At 44.0% G+C, this 27,091-nt stretch overlaps 1 protein-coding gene across 1 annotated transcript in view; it reads right to left on the minus strand.

The window, feature by feature from the left end:
- Positions 1-1,389: 1,389 nt before the first annotated feature.
- OTOA (otoancorin) overlaps positions 1,390-27,091 on the minus strand; it is an 84,167-nt gene continuing 58,465 nt past the window's right edge. Inside the window, exons 22-29 of the mRNA XM_006061832.4 lie at positions 24,487-24,616; positions 19,619-19,806; positions 17,474-17,629; positions 8,569-8,711; positions 8,200-8,336; positions 7,593-7,690; positions 4,188-4,383; positions 1,390-2,073 (exon numbers count right to left, since the gene is read on the minus strand). Of these exons, the coding sequence (XP_006061894.3) occupies positions 2,003-2,073; positions 4,188-4,383; positions 7,593-7,690; positions 8,200-8,336; positions 8,569-8,711; positions 17,474-17,629; positions 19,619-19,806; positions 24,487-24,616 (1,119 nt within the window). The 3' untranslated portion in view covers positions 1,390-2,002. The remainder of the gene's footprint in view (positions 2,074-4,187; positions 4,384-7,592; positions 7,691-8,199; positions 8,337-8,568; positions 8,712-17,473; positions 17,630-19,618; positions 19,807-24,486; positions 24,617-27,091) is intronic.

The following is a 27,091-nucleotide window of genomic DNA, read 5'->3' on the forward strand; positions in this document are numbered from 1 at the left end:
GCAGAAGGCTGCACACTTCAACCCGAGACCCCGGGGGTCCTGCAGGGCATAAGCTGGATTTGTCTTCCTGCCTGAGGCAATCACCAATTATATGAGCTGTGAGGCAAGCTGGCCTCCCGCCAGAGGAGGAGGGGAAGGGATCTACAGAACCTCTCTCTGATCTAACTCATTAGAGAAGTTCAAGAATATCCATCCGGGAGGCAGCAGAGGGCGAGACGAAAAGTCAGAATCCAAATCCTCGCTATCTGAGAGGCCTTAGACAAGAGTTCCTTCATCTTTCTCGGGTTCAGTCACCTCATCTGGAAAATGGGAACCAAGAGCATCCACCTGGCGGGGTCATGATGATGATGACATGAGCTAATGACACAGGTAAAGACCTCAGAGCAGCGCCTGATGCAGACTGGACCTGCAGAACAGGGGGACCTGCTGTCATCCACAACGGGAGGAACAACCCAGAAACTAACCCCAAAACAAATGATCAGAAGTGAAAGTGAGATGCAAAGCTACTTGGCGTTGGCAGCATGAAGTCTGACTCATAGGAAGTTGTGGTTGCCCAGGATAATTCAAGGCTGGAAGAAAGTGGGACTACTGAGCAAGGTCCAAGGCCTCTCTGATGGGAATCTGGGCAGACACATTCTCACCCAGCATCCTGCTTGAAGCAGCCGGTCCTGCCCAGCTAAACTGGGGCTGGAGTTTGTAACGAGATAAATGATCTGGGCTCCAGAAGCAGCACTAGCAACCACTTCCCCACCAGGATGAAAGAAAATCAGATCAGACCCCAAGTAATACCCACAGGGCCACACCCTCCACACCCCAGTCTTTTAATTTTCTGTAATAACCACACAAGACTTCTGAAGACCCGCGAGCCTCCACAATATCTACCTGTATTAATAACCGGTACAGCACAGGTCCTGACTAATCAGAACCATAGCCAGCACACTGACTCACATGCCAGTGACCGTGATCTCTGCAAACAGCTGGGGGAGTTGCAGACGGTGGAGGCTGGGAACTCTCCCTCCCCCCCAAAAAAAATTGCCACCTTAAGCTATGTCGTGAGAAACAACTTCGATGGCTGAATTTGAGAAGGCATAACATCCAGGAGGTAGCAAAGCACCCCTTCCTAAGCTCTGCCTTCCTGAGCCAAAGGTCACGAGCATCTTGCAAATTTCCAAAAGGACTGGGCCACTGGGTACATTTGCTTTGCTCCACCATAATCGCAGGAGTGACTGACTTACACAGTGTATTTTTCTTTTATTTCAACCCATCCCCAAAGCCCAGAGCACTTAAAACCTGGAAGAGCCACCACCTCCACCAAGAAAGGTATATTTTTGAAAGTTTAACAGCCATTCATTCAGCTGACTCCCAAGGAAGTGGAAGGTATCTGGAAAATGCATTTTTAAATTGATTTAACGTTGAGCCATGTTAAATGTTTTAATTTCCAAGCAATGCAATGCCCACCAAAAACATCAATTAGTCCCAACAATCAGGCAGGAATATCGGCGTCTATTACGGGATTCATTTATTTCAGCTCTGCTAAATATCTAAGAAGGAGAAATCCAATATGGCCTATATCTCCGAGGAAGGGAAATTAAAACCAGAAGAGAAGCCAGAGCAGGCCTTGGTGAAACCAGGGGCCTTGGCCTGCACCCATCGCTGGCTGGCATCTCCCTCTAGAGGGAGGGTGTTAACTTGTACTAATGTCTTCATGGTGTTGACAGGAAATGGTCTCCCCTCCCCAGCGTCCCTGTCTCCAGGCTGGAAAACTAGGGAGACTGAGATGAGGTCTCCCTGCTGAGGATGCAAGCCAGTTTAAGAAGGTGCAAGACCATATTTTAATAATTATTCTTCCTTCAGTGCCTCTTCAGTTCCAAAGTCCCAGGGTCTCCTTGCCCTCGTTGAGGCTCTGAGTCGGGGTGGGGGACTCCCACCCTCTGTAGCGTCCTCGGGGTCTGCAAGTGCCTTGGCCAGCTGCCTGGGCCCCAGGGCGATGCGCAAACACCACTCACCACACGAGCTTGGGCATCAGGACCAGGAGAAGGTAGCCCAGCCCAAGACCCCTGGAGACCCAGGCTCCTACAAGGAAACAAGACAAGAGTTCACAGGAGGTCTCAGCAGCCCACAGAGGGTGGGCACATCGCACCAGCTCCCTGCACCTCCCCCCTCTCTAGGTCTTGGCTTGCTCAACCCTAAACAAGAATAACGATCCCAAATAGCAAAGGGTGGGAGGGCAAAGTATATGAGACTGCGTGAACTAGCAAGTACCAGAACTGACTCATAGGAGTCATCTGGGGAGATGGCCAAAAATGCAAATTTGGGGATCTTCCCCTGAAAATTCTAATTCAGCAAGTCAGGTACCAGGCCAGGGGATCTGGATTTTAAGTATCACACCCAGGTGGTTCAGATAACAAAGCAAGATTAGGAAACAAGATTAAGTGCCTGGCCCCCAGGAACGGTCCACCCAGCTGCCAGGACCAGCTCAGGCCAGTGGGGTGAATGGAAGGAAAGAGGATCTAGGCTTCTCCTGCATCAGAATTTCCAGATGCACCGACCCTCTGACGCCCCCAGTGTCACTTGGAAGAGTTTACCCTGCAGATATACTTGAACAGATGCAAAGTATATAAAGTCATTTGCTGCAGCATTGATTGTAGCAGTATAAAAATAGAAACAACTGAATTATCGTCTATAGAGATCTAGTTAAAGACAGTTACAGCATAGCCAGAAAACCAAGAACTGCACGGCTCTTAGATACGGACATGGAACTGTCTCTAAGGTAAATTTTCAGGTGAAAAATGCAAGTCACAGAACAAAGTATATAATAAGCTTTTGTAAAAGTACAGGAATAATCTATGGATATGCATGGCATATCTCTGGACAGATACACAAGCTGGTAACACTGGTTGCTCTGAGGAGGGGAACTGGGTGACTATGGAACAGCGGGTGGAGGGTGGATGTTTCACTTCACAGCTTTTCCGACTTTTCGTATTTTAAACCATGTGCATGGTCTACTGTGTGCATTATATAAGACCCAAAACACTGCAGCATTTTCAAATAACTTTTACATGTATGCAGATTATATTTCAATGAAAAAGTTTAAAGATAGTAATAAATCAAAGGGCATGGCTCCCATCTGCAGAAATTGGGCATCCTCCCATCCCCAAGGGGGGAGGTGGAGGGGGGATACCTGGAGATGGTGAGGCCCCAGCCCTCTTTGAACTCTGGGTATTTGCATCCGCTCTTGCCTCCACCTGGGACACTCCCCACGTGGCCGGGGTATCTCTCCAGCTGGGTTTGCAGCTTAGAAATCAGTCTTCAGGAGGTTTCCACCGCAGCTTCCCCTCCCCGAAGCCCAGGAAGCTGCCTCTCCCCAGTGATCCCTGTGTCCTGCGATCCCTGGGATCACAGCACCCCTCGTACTGCCTCATGGTCGCCTGGGTGCTGGGGCTTCCGTCACCCCCACCCTGGACTGGGAGCTCCACAAGGACAGAGGACACATCTGGCTTGTTCACAGCTGCCTCCCCAGAGCCGAGCACCATGCTTTGTTCAAAGACGGTGCTCACTAAAGACAGGAGTCATAAAGAAGTGTGAGGGCGAGGGGAGGGGAGGGGAGACAGGCAGGGAGAAAAAAAAAACCGGGAAAGAAAGCCACCGCCACCCCCACCCCCGACACCTCCGCTCAGCTCATTTCTTCGTCACCACCACTTCCTTCTGCTGCTTTCCTTCCCTGGTCTTAATCAGATTTGAAATCTCCTTGTTTATTACGAGAGAACCTCACCTGCCTTACTCACCAGCTCCTACAGCAGGCTTAGCACATAGTAGGTGCCCAAAATATATCGACTGAATTTATTAATCCTGGACGGTGAGAAGGATGGAGGAGCAAAGGAACCACTGAAAGGGCTTAAGTCCTGAGAAATTCTGATTCAGTGGGTTCTGGGTGGGGTCCGTGGGGCTGGCAATTTTTAAGAGCTCCCCCCATCCCAAGACTTGCAAGTGCTCCGGAGTTGACCATTCTTTACATATGCTTGGTACGGACTGTGGGTTTTTCTCTGAATGCAGGCTCTTCAAAGACCGTCAGAGACCCCACCCTGACTTTTGGGAGCCTTCTCGCCTTCCCATCTCAGGCGGGGCGGACCGAGAGACGAGGAAGGGGGATTGGGAGTGGGAGGTGGGGCTGGGTCCGTCCCGCTCACCTGGAGGAGAAAGAGAGGAGGGGGTCCGGGCGGGGCTGGCGCTCGGAGGCGCATCCAGCCAGGAGCGAGCCTTGGCGCCATCTATCGCCCGCTGAAGGCTCTGCAGCTGCAACATGCTGAGCTGCCGGCGCTGGGCTGGGGTCACCGCCGCCGCGTTTTCAGGGCCCAGGGAGGCGATCTGCTCGGCCGACAGCTCCTGCAGGGGGAAAGGGGACAGCGCCCTCAGAGGCGCCCCTCCGAAACTTTCCCAAAGCTCGGGCATCCGCCCTGGGCCCGCACAACTTTGCGGTACCCATGTATCTCTCATCTGTGCTACTCTTCAGGATTTTTCCTTAAAATCAGACCACTCTTTCACTACTAATATAGATGTATTATAAAATGAAAAAAAAAATTAATGGCAATTTCCAAAAACGGAAACTTAGGATGACTTGCAATAAGTACTCGTTTAAAATATGCCAGAAGAAGCAAAACAACTCTAGCTAGATCTGTTGGCCAACAATGTTTGATCCTGGGGCCTCTTTTAAATATATATGTAATATATATATTTTTTTTAGCTCCAAATTGAGATTTCCTCCTTGAAGTAATCAACAGTAAAAGAGAGTTTATAAGGCAACTTAATGTTGTTTAATGCAGTGCAAGTTACCCTGCCCACAATGCTTCAAGTCCCCCACCGGAGGAACACTGATGTGGTGGATAAAACACACACCTAAGGGCAAAGCTTTTAATCTGTGTCCCAGCTCTGCCACACACTAGCTGTGTGACTTGGGTAAGTTCCACAGCCTCTCTGTGCTTTTGGACTAGATGTGGGATTGCACAGAGAACTTATCTCCAATGTGGATTCTCAATTCATCACAGGTGAGTCCGGTAAGGGTTCTACAAAGGGTAAGTGCAGTGATCTATTAGTGATGTGTGCTATAGACACACAGCAGTGGGAATTCTGCTCAAGGGCCCTGAACAAGATGCTTTCTGCAATCACTTCTGCCTTAGAGGACTCGGTGATTAGTTCCCGTGGGTGTGAAATGAGATGGGATGTCAGGTGCCTCTAAAGTCATCCTGCTCATTTTCTAAGGGTCCCAAAGATTCTGAGGAAGGGGGTTCTGCTTTCTCACCCTGTCTTTACTCCTTCACATTATTCTTTCTTGTCCAGGTTGGTGCTTCCCTGGAATCATGTCATTCCCCTGCTTAGAACCCTTTCTGCCCCCTGTCCAGGATGCAATTCAAGCTCTTTACACAATAAGGCCTTCAAGCTCTGAGTCCTGCCCCCCTCTCCAGCACCCTATCCCTCACTCCTTCCTGGCACACTTCACTCCTGGAGAATGGACAGCCATATGTGTAACCCCCAGGAGGCAATACATCCTTCTGCCTGGAACACTGTCCCTCCCTCTCACCTAGCTAACCTGTCCTGCAAAATTCAGCATCACCTCCTCCCTCTCACCAAACACACACACACAGCAGACATGCACTTCTGGCTTATACCTTACATCTACCATTAACACAGAGTCTGCATTATAAAAATTATGTATTCTTCCAATGTTGCTGCTTGCAACCCTAGGTCTATTAAACTGTTTTAAAAAAATAAATTCAAAGCGGTTCCAACATTTAATTATCAGGAGATGTTACATGAAAACGAGACTTCAGGATTCTAAAAAAAAAAAAAAAAGGACGATCTGGCAGCAATGCTAGACCCACACAGTCACACTGCATTGCATCCTGTGCCAGAGATGAGAAGCAGCTTTCCCAGCTTTAGACTGGCTCTCCAGTTCACCTTAATCCCTACCCAGGCCACTACATTCTTATGTTACTTTTTCAAGCCCCTGAAGGCACTGCATTATATGCCTTCACCAGTGCATGCCATGGGAACCTAGTCTGGTACCTACACCCTAGCACCTAGGCTGAAGCCTACCACAATGTAAGTGGCCGCTAGGAATTTTCAGAAAAGGTAAGCTGCAAAGTACATTCCAAACAAGACCAGGAGAGCGTGCTCAGCAACATGCCAACTTCAAGGACCAAGCTGCCTACCCCATGCAGAGCCCCCAGAAGAAAAGCTGAATGGGCTTTAAGGACAGCTGCTTGTTTATTTCCCCTAAACAGCTTTCCTGGTAGCTCAGCTGGTAAAGAATCCACCTGCAGTGCAGGAGACCCCAGTTTGATTACTGGGTCAGGAAGATCTTCTGGAGATGGGATATAGGCTACCCACTCCAAGTATTCTTGGGCTTCCCTGGAGGCTCAGACAGAAAAGAATCCGCCTGCAATGTGAGACCTGGGTTCAATCCCTGGTTTGGGAAGATCCCCTGGAGAAAGGAATGGCTACCCACTCCAGTGTTCTGGCCTGGAGAATTCCATGAACTGTATAGTCCATGGAGTCGCAAAGAGTCAGGACTGAGTGACTTTCACTTTTCAAACAGCGCTCAAACCTGGTCTGTGCTGGGAACTGTTCTTGGTCCTGAAGTGGTTCAAGATCTGTTCTCTTGTCTTAAAAAGAACCAATGACGTGGCATCATGCGAGCTTGTCTAGCCTGGTGTGCCTTATCCAGTTTTGGTGGACAAAATATGTTTCCAAGTTACCCAGCAAACAAGAACACCAGAGTCACTTTTCATCAGAGCAGACTTCCCTACCAAACCCTCTCATAATCTTATACATCTGCTTCCCTATCCTCGGTAGATCCACTCCAACCCTCTCAATTTTTTCCATAGCTGTTTACCACCTATCTTATTGTGGCTTTCTTAATACTTTTCTTTAAATCAATTTAAATGTTTCACTTAAATTTATTTTAAAAGAAAATGTTAATGGAAATGTCATCCCTCATCTACAATTCTGAAGTCCAAAAAAAGTCTGAAACCTGTAAGTTTTTCCCAAAGTTTAAGACAAACTCATTTGCCAGCAAAATCTGACATGAATTGATATGAAACCATTTATAGTCTCTATTTATTCCAATTAGTGTGATTTGTCACAGATTTCTTCACAGAAATATTAATGTACTTGCTTACAAGGTGCTTCCCCCAGACACTGCTGAGGGTGTTCAGTTACAATACTGTAGATTCACAGAGTGATCTTTCTAAACTCTGGAAAATTCCAAATTCTGAAATATCCCAAGGGTTTGGGATAAGGGAATATACACCTGTCATTCCATCATAAATAGAAAATTAGTGCCAGTGGCTGTGAAGAGAAGGAAACCATAAAAATAGACACAAATAAAAGATAAATTAAAAATTGAATAAAAAACTTTAAAAACAAAAATAGCTAAAATTATGTTGTGATCCATCCATTGTTGGCACATAGCTCTCCTCTGGCCCTATTAGCAGAAGCAGGTTGTAGGTCCCTAGAATCCAACACCCACCATCTGCTTCCCTGTGTGATTTGAAATGGGGTCAGCTCCCATTCTCCTTGAAGAACTGAGTACTTACTTTGAATATCTCATCAGGAAGGCATTTGATTGCTGATGGCTGGAAATATGGCATCAAATCCTTATCAAGCATTCGGAGCTCTTCCTTAGTTAATCCAGCTGGGGAGAAAAAGGAATCAGAGGGTTTAATTCAAGCCATCAGAACTCCGTTTGTTTTATTAATGGCACTGCGTAATGTACAGATCTGCATGTTCTAGGCAAACATCATTCCTTACAAAAGGCCCTGAAAGTCACTCTGGGGAATTAGGTTCCTTAATCAACTCAGGAAGAAAATATGTGGGTCACATTAGCCCTGATTGGTCTCCTACAAGGAAATTTATGCCCAGAAGGAGCTTCACTTTACACAAATTTTAAATTGTGTATAAATCTATTTTGGAGCCAATTAAATAACATTCTAAACCACTTTAGCTACACAGAATTACCAAGAGAGCTTGTTTAAAAGCAGACTTGCAGATCCCCACCTTCTGCAACTTGAAGTCATGAAATCTAGGTTCTATCATAACTCTATGGATGTTCACTATACGTGGCCAAGGATTTTGTTTGTTTGTTTTTGTCCCCAGATTTAAGGTTGGAAAGGGGGAGAAAGGCATGCTCAAGCTGCCTCTTACCTGCAATGGTCCCAAGCTCCTGCAAGACAAAGCTGGACCACTCAGTTGGCTCCCCAAACACAACTTCTGCCTTCCTCTTAAACTCTGCCAAGACCTGGGTACTGCAGAGCAGGGTCCCGATTCTGGCCACCACCACCCTGGTTACAAGGGAGGGATATAGTGTGAGCCTAGGAGACTCTCCAGCCAAAATAGATATGCAAAAGGTAGGTAGGCTCAGCACCAGAAAGGATCCAGCTAATCTCACTCCCTATTTTATCCCAGAAAGGTTGCAAAGCAGCAGGAAGCAGAGAACACCTTGATGAATAAATTAATGAATGAATCAACCAACAATCAATCATTTGCCACTCTGTGCACTAGTATTTTGGTTACCTGAATTCCAAGATCTTTATAAGTGAGATTTCAGTGATGTTCATGGCACACAGGGCTGCACCAAGTCCTACCAAGTGGAAGCTCTTCAGATCCTGGACCCTATAGCCTGAATCCTCCAGAAACCCTTGCAGAATGGATTTAGCCTATAAAATGTGGAAGGACAAGAAATGAACCATCCAGGGATGATCAAGACCCCAAGATCCAAGGGGATAACGGAGCCAGCTTCCTGACAATTGCTCACGCTTCTCCTCTGGACATATTACCCATTCCAAACCATCCTAGCCACTCATCCAGGTTATCCTCCTGATGGTGCCGCTTCTACTGAGTATGTCCCCTGATCTATAAAAGCCACGAAGTTCTTATATCCTTCAACATTAAAGACATCAGTACCTTGGGTCTGGTCTGCTGGCTTATTCCCCTCATCATTCATGACTTTCAGATAGTTTGGTCATTTAAGTTCTTCTGCATTAGGATCCAAACTTTTCCAGCATATGTTTTCACAATTTTCTGATAAAACCTTGTAACTTTCTGCCTTTACACCTTTACTCAAGTCAGTGCCTCAATCTGAAATGCCCTTCCTACATTCCCAACAGTTAAAATCCATCCTTTTATTTAGGAGTTCAAGTCCGATGTTACCTCCGTGAAATCTACCCTGAAATACGTTTGCCTCTCACTCTTCAGCTCCAGAGGGTAGTACATTAAATGCTCTGGCATTTAAAACCACACGGAAATCTTTCCAATTAGCTTCGATTTTAGGGGTTGATGTGTAGTGTAGAGTCCCCTTAATTTAACATAGTGGCTATTAATTGTTCATGACTTTCCCTGGTGAGCCAGCCCTCCCACACTCTTACTTCATGTGGTCCAACTGGAGCTCACTGCATTCTGAGTTCCAGGAGTGTTCCTGGCCAGTCAGAATGCCTCTTAGCCTGACTATAGTGATTGTTTCTAGATTGGGCATGTGATCCAGTCAAAACCAACCGGGACTTTGGCTGGAGCAATTAGAAGAGCTGAGCTTTCTTTACTCTGGACTGGACCTTGGAAGACAAACACCTGAATCTTCTAGAACTCACCACATGAAAAGAAACTGCCTCTGAACAAAGCCAACACAGAAGAAAGCAGGGTCAAAATGGTGAGAGAGTCCTGACAGCAGTGCTGAAGCCCCTGGATCCAGCCACACTTTAATGCCACTCTTGACATCCTCTGTGATAGGAGTCAATAAACTCCATCCTTTTTAAACATTTTTATTGGAGTAAAGTAGATTTACAAAACTGTGTTAGTTTCAGGTTCATAGCAAAGTGAATCAGTTATACATATATGTATATATACACACACACACATATACACATATATACACACATATATACATATCTCCACTCTTATTTAGATTCTTTTCCCATATAGGTCTTTACAGAGCACTGAGCAGAGTTCCCTGTGCTACACAGTAAGTCCTTAGTGAAAAGTGAGTATTAGTCGCTCTGTCATGTCAGATTCTTTGTGACCCCATGGACTATAACCCACCAGGCTCCTCTGTCCATGGGAATCTCCAAGCAAGAATACTGGAATGGGCCATTCCCTTCTTAAGGGGATCTTCCCCACCCAAGGATCGAACACAGGTCTCCCGCATTGCAGACAGATTCTCTACCATCTGAGCCATGAAGGAAGCCCGATAGTAATTCCTTTCAGTTACCAATTTTATATATGGTAGTGTGTATATGTCAACCCCAGTTTCCCACTTTATCCCTCCTCCCCTTTCTGCCTGGTAACCATAGTTTGTTTTCTACATCTGTGACTCTATTTCTGTTTTGTAAATCTGCTTTCATTTACACCATTTTTTTAGATTCCACATATAAGCGATATATTTTTCCTCCTCTGTCTGACTTATTTCACTCAGTATAACAATCTCTAGGTCCATCCATGGTGCTGCAAATGGCATTACTTCACTCTTTTTATGCCTGAGTAGTATTCCATTGTATATATGTACCACATCTTCTTTATCCTTTCCTCTGTGGATGGACATTTAGGTTGCTTCCTTTTCTTGGTTATTGTAAATAGGGCTGCAATGAACACTGGAGTGTGTGTATCTTTTTGAATTATGGTTTTCTATGGACATATGCCCAGGAGTGGGATTGCTGGATCATATGGAAATTAATATTTAGTTTTTTAAGGAACCTCCATACTGTTCTCTATAATGCACCAATTTACATTTCCACCAACAAGGTAGGAGAGTCCCCTTTTCTCCACACCCTCTCCAGCATTTATTGTTTGTAGATTTTTTGACCAATGTCAGGTGACACCTCATTGTAGCTTTGATTTGCATTTCTCTAAGAATTAGTGATGCTGAGCATTTTTCCACGTGCTTTTTGGCCTGGTGTATGTCTTCTTTGAAGAACTGTCTATTTAGATCTTCCATTCATTTTTTATTGGGCTAACAAACTCCATTCTTGCTCAAGTCTCCTTGAGTTGGGTTTTCTGTCACTTGTAACTGGGTGAATCCTGATTAATTTCATCTGCCCATGTTGGACTTGAGGAAGGACCCAAGTCAATCCCCTAAAGATGAGCTGCATAATAGTGTGGATTGTCAGGGATCATGGAGACAGATTATAAAGATTACAAAAGGATCAGAGCTCACAAGGCAAAGGTAGGGAGGGGATATCCAAGGATGAACATCTCCTGAGTGGAAGCGGAAGTCACAGTGAATCTTCCCATCTCCCTTTAATGTCAGTCCATCCTATCACACAATATGGATCACTCTAGTGTTAAGAGAAAGTGTTTTGTGAAACATTGCAATGGGATTCCACTTTTTAACGTGGCTGTTGCCTTTCTATCTCTCAGGTCTGTTTAAATGTTACCTGCTCAGAGAAGACTTCCCGGATTCTCCCATCCCAAGTAGCTTCCCTCCCTACTATTTCCATGAGAACTTTGTCCATCTTCTGCTTATCCCTAATCAAAATTTGTTAAATGTTTCCTCTTGATTGCTCAACTTTTTGTCTGTATCACCAAGCAGAATCTCCACAGATGAAGACCCTATCCAGCTAATTCACTACCATATTCCCAGTACCTGGCACAATGCCTAGCCCACAGTAGGGTACATTCTGAATAATAAGTACTTTTTGAATGAATGAATGGATGAACATCTAAGTGAGTGATTTACAGAAGCCACAGGCAATATATGTTCCTTTGAAATGACATCGAATTACTGCTTCTCTAATCCAATCAGATGATGGATTGGCTTCAGAGAGATTTCCTACATTTCTGCAAATCAGATTGGTCAATGTCTTCATGAAGTTTCCCTCAATGATTACAAAGCTCACAGGTGCTATAAGGGAATTTCAGTTAATACTGTGCTTAGATTTAAATGTCCTTGACTGAATGGAAATGTGCATCCCAAATAATAACAGGTAATATTTACTGAATGCTTACTGTATGCCAACACTCTTTTGACCATTTACACATACTATCTTTTCTAATCCCCACAACCCTAGGAAGTAAATATTAATATTATCTCTATTTCATAGATGCAGAAACTGAGGCACAGAGAGGTTAAGTAACTATGCCAAGGTTATGCCAAGATGCCAAGGTAATGCCAAGTATGCCAAGATGACTTGAATGACTGGTTCTAGGATTACAACCCAGGAAGTCTGACTCCAACGCCTCTACTCTAAGCCAGTGAAGATGTTTGGGGATGAAGGAGAGGTAGAGATTCAAGTTAGCTTTTGAACTTTTCTTATTAAGTCTTCATAAGCAGGTTTCACTTGTTGACTCATAGCAATCCGTTCTCCCCAACTATCAGGCATGCCCATTTTAAAATGAAAGTGCAAAAATACAATTCAAATAAAATTACTTTGAAGATGTGATATTAAATTGTTTTGCCACTGGAACCTGGAAAATGCAAGCTCAGCCTGCAAGATGATAAGCCAAAATATATTTCCTTGAATGACTGGGCCAGTGTATCTGTAATGATTCCATGACAATTAATATCAACACTTTTAGGCAATATTAACCACTGAAAGTGAATAGCTGTAAGATTTCAATCTCTCTGTTCATCCTTCTGGCTTCTATAATAGTTTTTTTCCTTTATATTGGTTTTTAAGCTGAACTATCTGTTAATGCAGTTCCGCCAGGTCTGACTATTAATCTAGAAACATGCATTTAAGGGTTTGATTGGGAGCTAAAGTTGAGGAACTGACTGCAAATGATATATGCAAATGTTAGGTTTTCATATCCCCTTCAAACATATTGATAAATCTCACTGCCATCCATGGGAATTGAAAATTGGTACAAAGGGAAAGAGATACTGTAGTTTCTAAGCTGGAGATATTTTCCTGTGTTCTCCCAGACTGCAAATAGAATGATTTTAATACTGGAAGTGTGATGTGGCACTTCTTAAGCCAGTCAAAACCAGTTTTAGAGTCGCAGAACCCCAGGATTATAGAATGTCGGGATGGAAGGAACTGCAGACTGGTGGGCCAGGGGGAGGTCCGACCCTCTCATCTTGCAAGGGAGGCAAGTGTTAAACTGCCAGAAAGACGGGGTGTGATGATGACAATATACTAATGACAACAATGAAAACAACGAATTTTTTTGACTACTAGGTGCCAGGCATTGTTCACAGTGAAAGTAAAAGGCGCTCGGTCGTGTCTGACTCTTTGCGACCCCATGGACTATAGCCCACCAGGCTCCTCTGTCCATGGAATTCTCCAGGCCAGAATACTGGAGTGGGTAGCCATTCCCTTCTCCAGGGAATCTTCCCAACCCAGGGATCGAACCCAGGTCTCCCGCATTGCAGGTGGATTCTTAATGTCTGAGCCAGCAGGCAAGCCCATTGTTCACATATTTAACATGTATTAACTTACTTCACCCTTAGGGCCAGGACCTCCATGTTGCCCAACTCCAGCGGGGTTGGGCAATTCACCCCGTGTTCTATTTGAATGTTGCCACTCAGTCATGAGACACGGCAATCCTGATTGCAAGAAGCTCATGAGAGTAGGGGATATGCCTTGGTTTTGCCTGCCTAGTATCCACGCTCCCCTGATAACACCATGCTTTTCTCTTTTGTGAACCACCTGTATTCATTTCCTTTTGCTGCTGTAACAGATTACCACAAACTCCATGGCCTGAAATGACACAGATACATTCTATTATAGTTCTGGGGATCTTAAGTCCTAAAATGGGTCATCAGGATGTGTTCCTTTTGAGACTCTAGACCGCATTCATTTCCTTGTCTGTTTTAGCTTCTGGAGGTTTCCTAAAGTCCTTGACTCAGAGCCCCATCTTCGATCTTCAAACCCAGCAGCACTGTACCTTCAAATCTCTCAATGTGTCCCCCTGCCTCCACTGTCACATTGCCCTCTGTATCTGGGGTCCTCCTGCCCCCACCTCCATCACTAAGGACCCTTGTGATTATGTTGGGCCCACCAGGATAATCTCCTACTGCAAGATTCTTAACCTAATCACATCAGCAAAGTTCCTTTTGCCGCATAAGGGAACTTATTCATGGGTTCCAGCGATGAGGAAGTGGACATCTTTGGGGGTCATTACATAGCCTATCACACATGCGTTCCCCATTCTCAGTTCAGATGGTCTTGATGAGATGGATTCTACTCTCTGATGTGTGTCAGGCCAACCCACATATTCTACTTCTGACCAGATTGTTTAGGACTGGGCAATTGCATGATTGGAGGCAGTGCTGGGGCTGTTTCAAAAATTAATGAGAAAGAAGCGCTTTTTTCTGAGGTTGCTAATTACATGATATGTAAGCCTAGTGCTGAAAATGACAGCTGAGGGGAGGGCCGCCTGAGAACCAAGTGAACACAGAGCAGCTAAGACACCCCTTTCCAGAAATACAGTGGATTAACTTCCTACCCAACAGAAACATATTCTGGGCAGAAGTTCTTCTTTTGCCCATGAAGGAGTCACTGACACAGGAATCACCCTCTCACCATAAACTGAAAAAAGTAAATGAAATGACTCTATTTAGACACTGGACAACAGGAAGCACAAGCCTATAATGCTGAAAGAAGGAAAACAAATCAGGTGAACCCCACAATTGCCCTTACTGTCTGCCCTGAGGCAGTTTCCAGGCTATCGAGCAGGAAAGGGAACCCAAAAAAGCCCAGTGGTCAGGCTGAGTTGAGGATACAGAGATTCAAGTCCAGAGAGGCCAGAGATCCTATAATTTGTCAAGCAAAGTACTGGAGAGGAAGAAACTGCACAGAGAGGGAACAGGGTCCATAAGTCTACAGAGAGGTTTTATCAAGCCTGGCTGAGCACTGATCACATGCAAGGAATGGAAGTCCACATAAATATCAAAAAGGCATCAGAAAGCAGGAGGCCAAACAATTCTCAGAGCTCACACGGAGCTGGGAAGAGTTCACATTCCCACCAGCCCTAGAGAAGAGATCTTGAACTATACGGAGCATTGGATGGAGTCCTCAGAAGAATCACATCTCAGTGATGGGGATAAATTAACCACTGAATAAAGCTCACTTTCAGTTCAGTTCAGTCGCTCAGTCGTGTCCGACTCTTTGCAACCCCATGAATCGCAGCACCCCAGGCCTCCCTGTCCATCACCAACTCCCGGAGTTCACCAAACCCATGTCCTTTGAGTCAGTGATGACATCCAGCCATCTCATCCTCTGTCGTCCCCTTCTCCTCCTGCCCCCAGTCCCTCCCAGCATCAGGGTCTTTTCTAATGAGTCAACTCTTTGCATGAGGTGGCCAAAGTATTGGAGTTTTGGCTTCAACATCAATCCTTCCAAAGAACACTCAGGGCTGATCTCCTTTAGAATGGAGTGGTTGGATCTCCTTGCAGTCCTGGCAAAACTAATACAGTTATGTAAAGTTTAAAAATAAAATAAAATTAAAAAAAAAATAAAGAACTTTAAAAAAAAAAAAAAAGAGTCTTCTCCAACACCACAGTTCAAAAGCATCAATTCTTCGGTGCTCAGCTTTCTTCACCATCCAACTCTCATATCCATACGTGACTACTGGAAAAACCATAGGCTCGATTAGACAGACCTTTGTTGGCAAAGTAATGTCTCTGCTTTTCAATATACTATCTAGGTTGGTCATAACTTTCCTTCCAAAGAGTAAGCATCTTTTAATTTCACGACTGCAATCACCATCTGAAGTGATTTTGGAGCCCCCAAAAATAAAGTTTGACACTGTTTCCCTGTTTCCCCATCTATTTCCCATAAAGTGATGGGACCAGATGCCATGATCTTCGTTTTCTGAATGATGAGCTTTAAGCCAATTTTTTCACTCTCCTCCTTCACTTTCATCAAGAGGCTTTTTAGTTCCTCTTCACTTTCTGCCATAAGGTTGGTGTCGTCTGCATATCTGAGATATTGATATTTCTCCTAGCAATCTTGATTCCAGTTTGTATTTCTGTGAAGTCAAGTGGGCCTTAGAAAGCATCACTATGAACAAAGCTAGTGGAGGTGATGGAATTCCAGTTGAGCTATTCCAAATCCTGAAAGATGATGCTGTGAAAGTGCTGCACTCAATATGCCAGCACATTTGGAAAACTCAGAGGTGGTCACATGACTGGAAAAGGTCAGTTTTCATTCCAATTCCAAAGAAAGGCAATGCCAAAGAGTGCTCAAACTACTGCACAATTGCACTCATCTCACATGCTAGTAAAGTAATGCTCAAAATTCTCCAAGCCAGGCTTCAGCAATACGTGAACCATGAACTTCCAGATGTTCAAGCTGGTTTTAGAAAAGGCAGAGGGACCAGAGATCAAATTGCCAACATCCGCTGGATCATGGAAAAAGCAAGAGAGTTCCAGAAAAACATCTTTTTCTGCTTTATTGACTATGCCAAAGCCTTTGACTGTGTGGATCACAATAAACTGTGGAAAATTCTGAAAGAGATGGGAATACCAGACCACCTGACCTGTCTCTTGAGAAACCTGTATGCAGGTCAGAAAGCAACATTTAGAACTGGACATGGAACAACAGACTGGTTCCAAATAGGAAAAGGAGTACATCAAGGCTGTATATTGTCACTCTGCTTATTTAACTTATATGCAGAGTTTCTCTTATATGAGAAACGCTGGGCTGGAAGCTCACTCTAGATTCACCCTTATAATGCTCAAAGGGAAGCCTCAAAATCATCAAACTGATCTAAAAGTAATTGAAGTGTGTGCCAGAACAAAGCCTAGTACTCTTCAAAGGAGAACAACTGAACTGAGTGCTCAAAGATGTAAAATTCACAATGCCCATTAGCCCATTAAAATTTTTAGACCTACAAATAAGAAAATATGACCATAATTATGGGGAAAATTACCTAACAAAAAGACAATGATGAACTTCCCTGGTTGTCCAATGGTTAAGAATCTACCTGCCAATGCAGGGGACATGGGTTTGAGCCCTGGTTTGGCAGGATCCCCATATGCCTAGAAGCAACTAAGCCCGTGCACCCCAATTACTTAAGTCCAAGAGCTTAGAGCCCATGTTCCGCAACAAGAGAAGCCACGGGAAAGAGTATCCCCCACTCACCACAACTAGAGAAAGCCCATGAGCAGCAGTGACGATCCATGCAGCCAAAAATAAATAAATAGAAACAACAATGATGATGAAATTAGCAGCAAAGACTTTTATTTTTTTACAGTTATCTTTTAAGTCTTTATTGAATTTGTTACAATATTATTTCTGTTTCATGCTTTGTTTTGTTTTTTGCTGTTAGGCGTACAGGATCTTGGCTCCCTGGCCAGGGATTGAACCCACATTTCATGCACTGAAAGTGAAGTCTTAACCACTGGACCACCAGGGAAGTCCCCAGCAGCAAAGGCTTTTAAAGTTGCTATAATGACTACTGTAAGTATGCTCTAGGATGTAAAGGAAAATATACACACTATTAAGACTGAAATAGAATATTTAAGAGATCCAGCATATCTACTTACCTGCCCTGGGGTCCACTCTGTCTGCTGGCTGAGGGAAGCCACGGTATCGATGGAGCTGAGATCCAGCTGCTCCAGCTCACTCTCATTAAGAGCCAGAGCAATGCGCCCCAGGGAAACAATATGGTACTCTCTCCAGGAAGAAAGCATGTCCCAAACCTTCAGGTGAAAAAAAAAGCCAGATTAGACTGACCCCTACTGACTGTGGTTTCCCTGATAGCTCAGTTGGTAAAGAATCCACCTGCAATGCAGGAGACCCCGGTTCAATTCCTGCGTGGGGAAGATCCCCGGGAGAAGGGAAAGGCTGCCTGCTCTAGTATTCTGGCCTGGAGAATTCCGTGGACTGTATAGTCCATGGGGTCAGCAAAGAGTCGGACATGACTGAGCAACTTTCACTTTTACTGACTGTATTTGAAACTGACATGGGGCAAATTTCTTTAATATATAAAGTTCTCAAACAAATCAATAAGAAAATAATGACTATTTTTTTTAAACAGACAAAAAACATGAATAGGAAATTCACAAGAAAAGAAACAAACCTATGAGAAAAGTTGTCTCAGTCATATTAAAGAAATGTACGTTAACAACAATCAAAGAATAGTAAGTAGGCTGATCGAATTGACAAAGAGTAAAAACAATGATCACTTATGGTATCGGAAAGATATGGGATAAAGGATGCTGTCATTTGTTGATGTTAAGAATGTAAATTGGTACATGATTTTTAGAGGGAAATTTGGCTACATGCATCAAAAGCTTTTAAAACATTTATACTCTTTGATTCAGAAATTCCACCTCTGAGAATTTAGCCTAAGTAAATATTAAGACAAGTGCCCAAAGAAATATGTATAAATATATACATGGAGGCATTAAAAAAATAAAGTCTAAAAGTCTACCAACTAGTTAAATAAATAAAGACCAACCATAAAGTAGGATATTACGTAGCTCTTTAAAAGGCTGATATAGATTTATATTTCTGATATATAATAATATGTGCTGTACACTGTTCGTGTGGAGAGGAAGCTATTGAAGAGTTGGAGTATGATCCTATTTTTTGTAACATATATATGTTAGATATATGAAATACATGTATGAAATATATAAATATATTTTACATGCATACACAGAAGTCTGGGAAGCTTCGGGTGAACATACCAAAATATTAATAGTGCTTGAAAGTGAAAGCAGTAGTCTCTCAGTTGTGTCCGACTCTTTACAACCCCGTGGACTGGAGCCTGCCAGGCTCCTCTGTCCACAGAGATTCTCCAGGCAAGAATACTGGAGTGGGTTGCCATGCCCTCCTCCAGGGGATCTTCCCAACCCAGGCATCGAACCCGGGTCTCCCGCTTTGCAGGTGGATTCTTTACTGTTTGAGCTACCCGGTTATGGGGCTGGTGCACTGGGACGACCCAGAGGGATGGAATGGGGAGGGAGGGAGGAGGGTTCAGGATGGGGAACACATGTATACCTGTGGCGGATTCATTTTGATATTTGGCAAAACTAATACAATTATGTAAAGTTTAAAAATAAAATAAAATTTAAAAAAAATTAAGAAAAGATTGACTGATTTTCTTCTTTATTATTTTCTGACTTGCCTACAATAAACTTGGATTACTCATATGAAAAACAGACATCATTTTAAGGAATTTAATATCTTAACCCCACAACCATAACTACATAGTCCACGACAATCTTAACAGCTGAAACAAGCCACTCAAGGGAATCTTTATAAAGATGGCAAATTACTTCCAGTTCTCTTTTTATTCCTTTCTGCTCTGTTCTCAGGTGACTTTGCAACAGATTCTGAGAAAACCTCCTGAAAGCAGCAGCGGGGTTCTCCAAGTGGAGGAAGAAAAGGCTTGATTCCTGGAAACCACCTCAGTCACAGGCACCAGGGTATCCCCAAAATTTGATTTACGGAGCATCCTTTAGATGCCAAGACATCTCATCCCATCCTCGACAGAGCCCTAGAGGGAGGAGCTGGAACCCTCTCAGGCTCACAGATCACAGCTCTGGCTCAGAGCGGACGCAGTGGGATTCCAACAAGATGACCCAAGTGCAAACCCCATGAGATGGGTCTGTGCACAGCAGGGCTGAGACCCTGGGCTGGGTTTCCCTCTGTGAGGGCTTCCTCCCTGACGCAGGCTTCACCTGTACTGCCTTCTCCTTCAGCTTCCTCAGCTGAGCCAGACTGAAGCTCCTGACGGCCCCCAGCAGCTCCACGCTCCTGAGGAACGTGTTCTCCTCCAGGCAGAGCAGGTCCTCAGGGGCCCAGCAGGCATTGGCTTCGGCCAGCTTGATGATGTCATCGGAAGAGGGAGCCACGATGCCATGGCAACCTGAGGAATGGGTGACATGGAGAAGGAACAGACGAAAGGGAATTTCAGGAAATGTGAGTCTTCCCTCCTCCCCCGCCCCCCATGATCACTGGTTGCAGTAACTTTATTTTTATTTATTTTTGGCTGTGAGGCCTGTGGGATCTTCATTCCCCGACTAGGGATCAAACCCGGGCCTCCTGCAATGAAAGCGCAGAGTCCCAAACTGGACTGCCAGGGAATTCCCTGAGTCTACTTCTTTATGTTTTTCTCCAAGCAGATTTACCCAATAGAAGCGGTGTAGGGTAGAAGCTGAGCTCAGGTACCCAGGGACCTGTGTGAATTAAACTTCTGCCGTGTCTTGCTAACTCTGTACAAAGCCCCACGCACACACTAGAAGCTTTGCATCCCTCTGATTGGGCAGTAGGAGCTGTTCACTCTGGTGAACAGTTCTGGCTTTAGATTCAAATCCAAAGCTATTTAACCCCTCTGTGCCTCGTACTCCTAGTCTATAAAATGAGGATTAAAATTTTGAATACCTTACAGAATTTTTGTGAGGACTAAACATATCATTACATATAAAGCCGAGTATACAGTAAGCACTCAATACATGTTAGCCATTTTTATTACTTACACTACCTGTCATAGCCACCCCATGCATTTGAGTTTGCAATCCAGAGTTAGAGTTAGGGCTTCCAGAATTATGAGGAAGATGTGCTCCTATCTAAGTGTGGAAAGGGAAGATGACCCACCTGCCATAAAAGTCTTGGTGGAGGCTTTGGCCTTCTCATCCCAGGAGAGACGAGAAATGGGTCTGTTACATTTTCCTTGGCAACAGGAGAAACCCACCCGTGTCAGTCTTTGAATAAGCTTAACCTTACCTAGTCAAACCATTTACTCTCCAATCCACAAATGAGATACTGTCTCAGCTGGCCCAGATGTGCACAGCCTAAGAGAAAACCAGGCCCCTTGTCTTAAGAGGAGTCCTGGATTTCCCATCTTAGTAGCTGACAATCCCTGATGTTCACAGACTCACCAGCACCACCCAGGGCTGGACATTTCTTGAGCCCTGTGGCCACACCCCTCTCACTGCATCTTCAATGGAAATTCATTGGACGTCAATCAAGAGGCAAAACTGGACCAAAGGTACATGTCAAAGGTACACGTCTGGTGCTCAAACATCTTTATCACAGCCCACTTGTAGAAGATAAAAGACCCGTCTCTCCCAGACCCCCTTGGCCCCACTTTCCAATGAAGGCAGGATCCAGTAAAAGTACAGAATTGAGGAGAAAAGAATGGTTTTAAAGTACAGCAGGGATTTGGGCTTATCACTACTATGTTTCCAGGGCTTAGAATAGGGCCTGGCACATAGTAGGTATTCAGCAAATATTTGTTGAATGAATCAACACACACACACAAAATTTACTGAAGTGAAACCGAGTAGCAGTTCAGCCAATCCATTAGTTACTACGATCACAGCAGCAATTAATACCCAGAACCAACCAAAGAAAATGCCAACTAAGCACTGGAGGTAAGGGCCTCCTCCCCGGGTGAGAAAAGTCTTACTTTCTCATAGCCACGGGCACAGGAGGAGCTTGTGACAACTGGATGGTTGGGCCCTGAGGGCCGGTGATCTTCACCTGCTTTGGGTTCAGTTCCAAGAGCTGCCATTTACTAGCTCTGAGACTTTGGCCAAATCTCTGTGTCTCTTGAAACTCCATTTCCTTTTTCAAGAAAGTGGGAAGAACCATGCCACCCACCCCATAGGATAGAGGTGAGGACCCAAGGTGAGCATCAATCCGACTGTGACGCTGCCGTGCTTGCTGCCCCATGAAACCCTCACCTTAAGATCTCCTTTACAGGGAGACAAGGCTCCACTCCAGCCACACCGCCCTTCATGTCTCCTTCCCCCGCCCCCCAGTCCTGTCCATTCCTCTGTCTGCAGACGCTAACTTCACACGTCCACCCTTGAGTCTTTCCTCAAATGTCACCTTAGTGAAACCTTCCTTAACCAATCTCCTTTCAAATCACAACCCCACACCCCACACTCTCTGACTCCTGTCCTTGCTTTAATTTCCTTCTTCTTAAAAAAATTTTATTGGCGGATAGTTGCTTTACAATGTTGTGTTGGTTTCAGCTATACAGCAAAATGAATCCGAGATATATATCTGCTATATAATAAACTGTGGAAAATTCTGAAAGAGATGGGAATACCAGACCACCTGACCTGCCTCTTGAGAAAGCTGTATGCAGGTCAGGAAGCAACAGTTAGAACTGGACATGGAACAACAGACTGGTTCCAAATAGGAAAAGGAGTACGTCAAGGCTGTATATTGTCACCCTGCTTATTTAACTTATATGCACAGTACATCATGAGAAACACTGGACTGGAAGAAACACAAGCTGGAATCAAGATTGCCGGGAGAAATATCAATAACCTCAGATATGCAGATGACACCACCCTTCTGGCAGAAAGTGAAGAGGAACTCAAAAGCCTCTTGATGAAAGTGAAGGTGGAGAGTGAAAAAGTTGGCTTAAAGCTCAACATTTAGAAAACGAAGATCACGGCATCCGGTCCCACCACTTCATGGGAAAGAGATGGGGAAACAGTGGAAACAGTGTCAGACTTTATTTTTCTGGGACTCCAAAATCACTGCAGATGGTGACTGCAGCCATGAAATTAAAAGACGCTTACTCCTTGGAAGGAAAGTTATGACCAACCTAGATAGCATATTCAAAAGCCGAGACATTACTTTGCCAACCAAGGTCCACCTAGTCAAGGCTATGGTTTTTCCTATGGTCATGTATGGATGTGAGTTGGACTGTGAAGAAGGCTGAGCGCCGAAGAATTGATGCTTTTGAACTGTGGTGTTGGAGAAGACTCTTGAGAGTCCCTTGGACTGCAAGGAGATCCAACCAGTCCATTCTGAAGGAGATCAGCCCTGGGATTTCTTTGGAAGGAATGATGCTAAAGCTGAAACTCCAGTACTTTGGCCACCTCATGCGAAGAGTTGACTCACTGGAAAAGACTCTGATGCTGGGAGGGATTGGGGGCAGGAGGAGAAGGGGACGACAGAGGATGAGATGGCTGGATGGCATCACTGACTCAATGGATGTGAGTCTGAGTGAACTCTGGGATGGACAGGGAGGCCTGGCGTGCTGCGATTCATGGGGTCGCAAAGAGTCAGATACGACTGAGTGACTGATCTGATCTGATCTGATATATATTTATCTCCCCTCTTTTTTTATTTCCTTCCCATTCAGGTCACCCCAGAGCACCAAGCAGAGTTCCCTGAGCTACATAGTAGGTTCTTATTAGTTATCTATTTTACACATAGTAGTGTATATATGTCAAGCCCAATCTCCCAATTCTTCCTAGCCCCTCTTTCCCCTTGGAAGCAACCTAAATATCCATCAACAGAGGAACGGATAAAGAAGATGTGGCACATATATACAATGGAATATTAGCCATAAAAAAAGAATGAAATTGAGCCATTTGCAGAGACACAGATGGACCCAGAGACTGTCATATAGAGTGAAAAAGAGAAAAACAAATATCATGTGTTAACACACATGTGTAGGATCTAGAAAAATGGTACAGAAGAACCTATTTGCAAGCAGGAATTCAGACATAGATAGACATAGAGAACAAACAAATTTTCCTTCTTGATACTTATCACACAACACACTTCGTATTTCACTTATGTCTGCAATTTATTGTCTGATGACCCCACCCCACCCTGCCCAAGCCACCATTTGAAAATAAGCTCTATGACGGCAGGGATTTCTATTCTGTTCACATAGTCGGTGCTCAAAAATTATTTTATTTGCAGGAAACAAAGTAAGCACGGATTGTCAACTATCATTATTACAATTATTCTTGGGTCTGGTTAACTTTGTCTCCTCCTGCTGGGCACAAGCCTACACTTAATAGGTGTACAATAACATGTATTAATATCTAAAACTTACTGAGCATTTCCTACGTGCCAGGCACTGTTGTGGACATGTTTATAGGTTTATAGGATGTTTAAGGGGCTTCCCTGGTAGCTCAGCTGGTAAAGAATCCACCTGCAATGCAGGAGATCTGGGTTTGATCCCTAGATTGGGAAGATCCCCTGAAGAAGGGAACAGATACCCACTCCAGTATTCTGGCCTGGAGAATTCTATGGACTGTCCATGGGGTTGTAAAGAGTTGTCCATAGTCCATGGGGTTACAAAGAGTCAGACACGACTGAGCAACTTTCACTTTCATAGGTTTAAACCCACCAGTCTTCACAATAATCTAGTGAAGGTAAGGACTTTCATTACCCTCATTTTACAGAGGATGAAACCTGAGGCACAGAGAGGTTGGGGAGTTTACCCAAAGTCACACAGCCCACAAGTAGCAGCCCCAGGGTTCAAATCCAGTCAGCCTGGTCCCAGCACAGCAATTCACAGTCACACAGACATTCTGGCCCTTAAATCAATTGTTCTGAAATGTTTGTTGCACATGTTCACCCATTAAACCTACTGGCCTAACTGAGGAGAACAAGATATGATTTCAAATCACTTTACAAAGATGTAATTTTTGCTCTGTGGATTTTTGCTACTCATTGTTTGGCAAACACTACATCCAGTCCCTGGGACAAGGAGTCTGCCTGATGCCAGGAACTCAGCCAAAACACCGCTGCCAGACACAGACTCAGATACTCCAGAAACACTCACCAGGACTGGGGTCAGAGCTGGGCTTCTCCGCACTGCTGTTCCGAACAGATTCAAACACAGCTTGGAGGAATTCTTTAGGGGGCAAAGTCCCGGCCATCTTGGAAGCTGTTTGTTGAAGGAGGTCAGGAAACTATGTAGGCAGAAAAGATGACGGACGAGGAACGAATAATAATTAAAGCACATTAAACAGAGACTTAAGTCAGAGTGTAAAGTGGAACACTGCTGCGTTGCCTCCATTGTTTTGTTTTTTCTTTATACAGGCATGCATCGTATCATTGCACTTTTTATTGCATTGCAGTACTGCATTTTTACATGTTGAAGGTTTGTGGTAACTCTGTGATGAGCAAATCAATCACCACCATTTTGCCAACAGCATTTGTTCATTTCAAGTCTCTGTGTCACATTTTGGTAATTTTCACAATATTTTGCACTTTTTCATCATTACTATATTTGTTATGGTGATCTGTGATCCATGACCCTTGATGTTACTATTATAATTGGGGCATCACAAACCACACCCTTATCAGACAGTGACCTTGACTGATAAATGTAGTGTGTGTTCTGACTGCTCTACCAATGAGCTGTTCCCATCTCTCTCCCTCTCCTCACACCTCCCTATTCTCTGAGACACAACAATATTGAAATCAGGTCAGTTAGTAACCTGACGATGGCCTTTAAGTGTCAGAGTTAACAGAAGAGTCATAAGTCTCACTTTAAAACCTAGAAGTGATTAAGCTTAGTGAGGAAAGCATGTCAAAAGCTGAAACAGGCTGAACGCTAGGCCTCTTGCACCAAACAGTTAAATGAAATCATGCATGCAAATGAAAAGTTCTTGAAGCAAATAAAAAGTCCTACTTAGTGAACACACAGATGATAAGAAACCACAACAGTCTTATTGCTGATGTGGAAAGTTTTAGTGGTCTGGTGTGTGCATGAAGTCACTTCAGTCATGTCCTACTCTTTGCAACCCTATGGACTATAGTCCACCAGACTCCTCTGTCCACGGGGATTCTCCAGGCAAGAATGCTGGAGTGGATCACCATGCCATCCTTCCGGGAATCCTCCTGACCCAGGGATCAAACCTGCTTCTCTTATGTCTCCTGCAGTGGAAGGTGGGTTCTTTACCACTAGCGCCACCTGGAAAGCCCTTCAGTGGTCCGGATAGAAGATCAAACCAACCACAACATTCTTTTAAGCCAAGCCTAATCCAGAGCAAAGTCCAACCTTCAATTCTATGAAGAACTGAGAGGCTGAGAGAAGTGAGGAAGCTGCGGGGGAAAAGATTGAAGCTAGCAGAAATTGGTCCATGAGGTTTAAGAAAAGAAGTCTTCTCTATGAAAGGTTGTTGCTGAACCATGCAAAAACGTCAGGATTCTTGGCCTCCGGAGGAGAAGAATTCAATCCGGGGCCAGAGACGAGGCTTGATCGCTCAGAGCTTTTGTGCAATAAAGTTTTATTAAAGTATAAAGGAGATACAGAAAGCTTCTGACATAGGGATCAGAAGGGGGCAGGAAGAGTACCCCCTTGCTAGTGTTAGCAATGGAGTTATAGACTCTCTAATTAGTTATTCAGTTCAGTTCAGTTCAGTCGCTCAGTCGTGTCCAACTCTTTGCAACCCCATGAATTGCAGCATGCCAGGCCTCCCTGTCCATCACCAACTCCTGGAGTTCATTCAAACTCATAATTAGTTATTACAGTGAATCAAAAGAATATCTGGAGGTTGTAAAGACCTCACTAGACCTACTCCCATAATTTACATTTTAAGATAACAGGATTAGCCAGAAGGTTTTTTCCAGAGACTATCCTCAAGCAGGATACATTATTGTTATATAATCCTAAGGAATGTAGAAGGGAAAAAAAAGTTTGTCCTTTCTTCCTCCTTGAGAATTCCAGACCCCTCTCTCCTTGGGGTCCCCTAGACTTCTTATCAACCTGCCTAGGAAATGACTCTCTCATCTATAACATAAAATTTCAAGATGAAGCAGCAAGTGCTGATGTAGAAGCTACATTAAGTTATCCAGAAGATCTAGCTAAGCTAATTAACAAAGATGGTTACACTAAACAGCCTTATATGAAGAAAGATACCATCTAGGATGCACACAGCTAGAGAAGAGAAGTCAATGCCTGACTTCAAAGCTTGAAAGGACCAGCTGATTCTCTCTTTAGCGGCTAATTCAGCTGGTGACTTTAAGTTGAAGCCAGTTCTCATTTACCATTTCAAAAATCCTAGGGTCCTTAAGCATTATGCTAAATATACTTCCTCTGCACTCTATAAATGGGACAATAAAGCCTAGATGACAGCACATCTGAGTGCAGTATGGTTTACTAAATATTTCAAGCCCACTGTTGAGACCCACTACCCAGAAAAAGAGATTCCTTTCAAAATATTACTGTTCATTGACAATGCACTCAAGAGTTCTGATGGAGAGGTGCAATGAGATTGATGTTGTTTTCATACTTAACAAAACATCCACTCTGTAGCCCATAGATCAAGAAATACTTTTGGCTTATTATTTAAATGTTTAATTATTCAATTAAATTATTATTATTTTAAAAGTCTTATTATTTAAAAATACATTTCCTAAGACTATGATTGCCACAGATA

The sequence above is a fragment of the Bubalus bubalis genome, chromosome 24 (assembly GCF_019923935.1).
Source record: "Bubalus bubalis isolate 160015118507 breed Murrah chromosome 24, NDDB_SH_1, whole genome shotgun sequence".
Taxonomy (NCBI): Eukaryota; Metazoa; Chordata; class Mammalia; order Artiodactyla; family Bovidae; genus Bubalus; species Bubalus bubalis.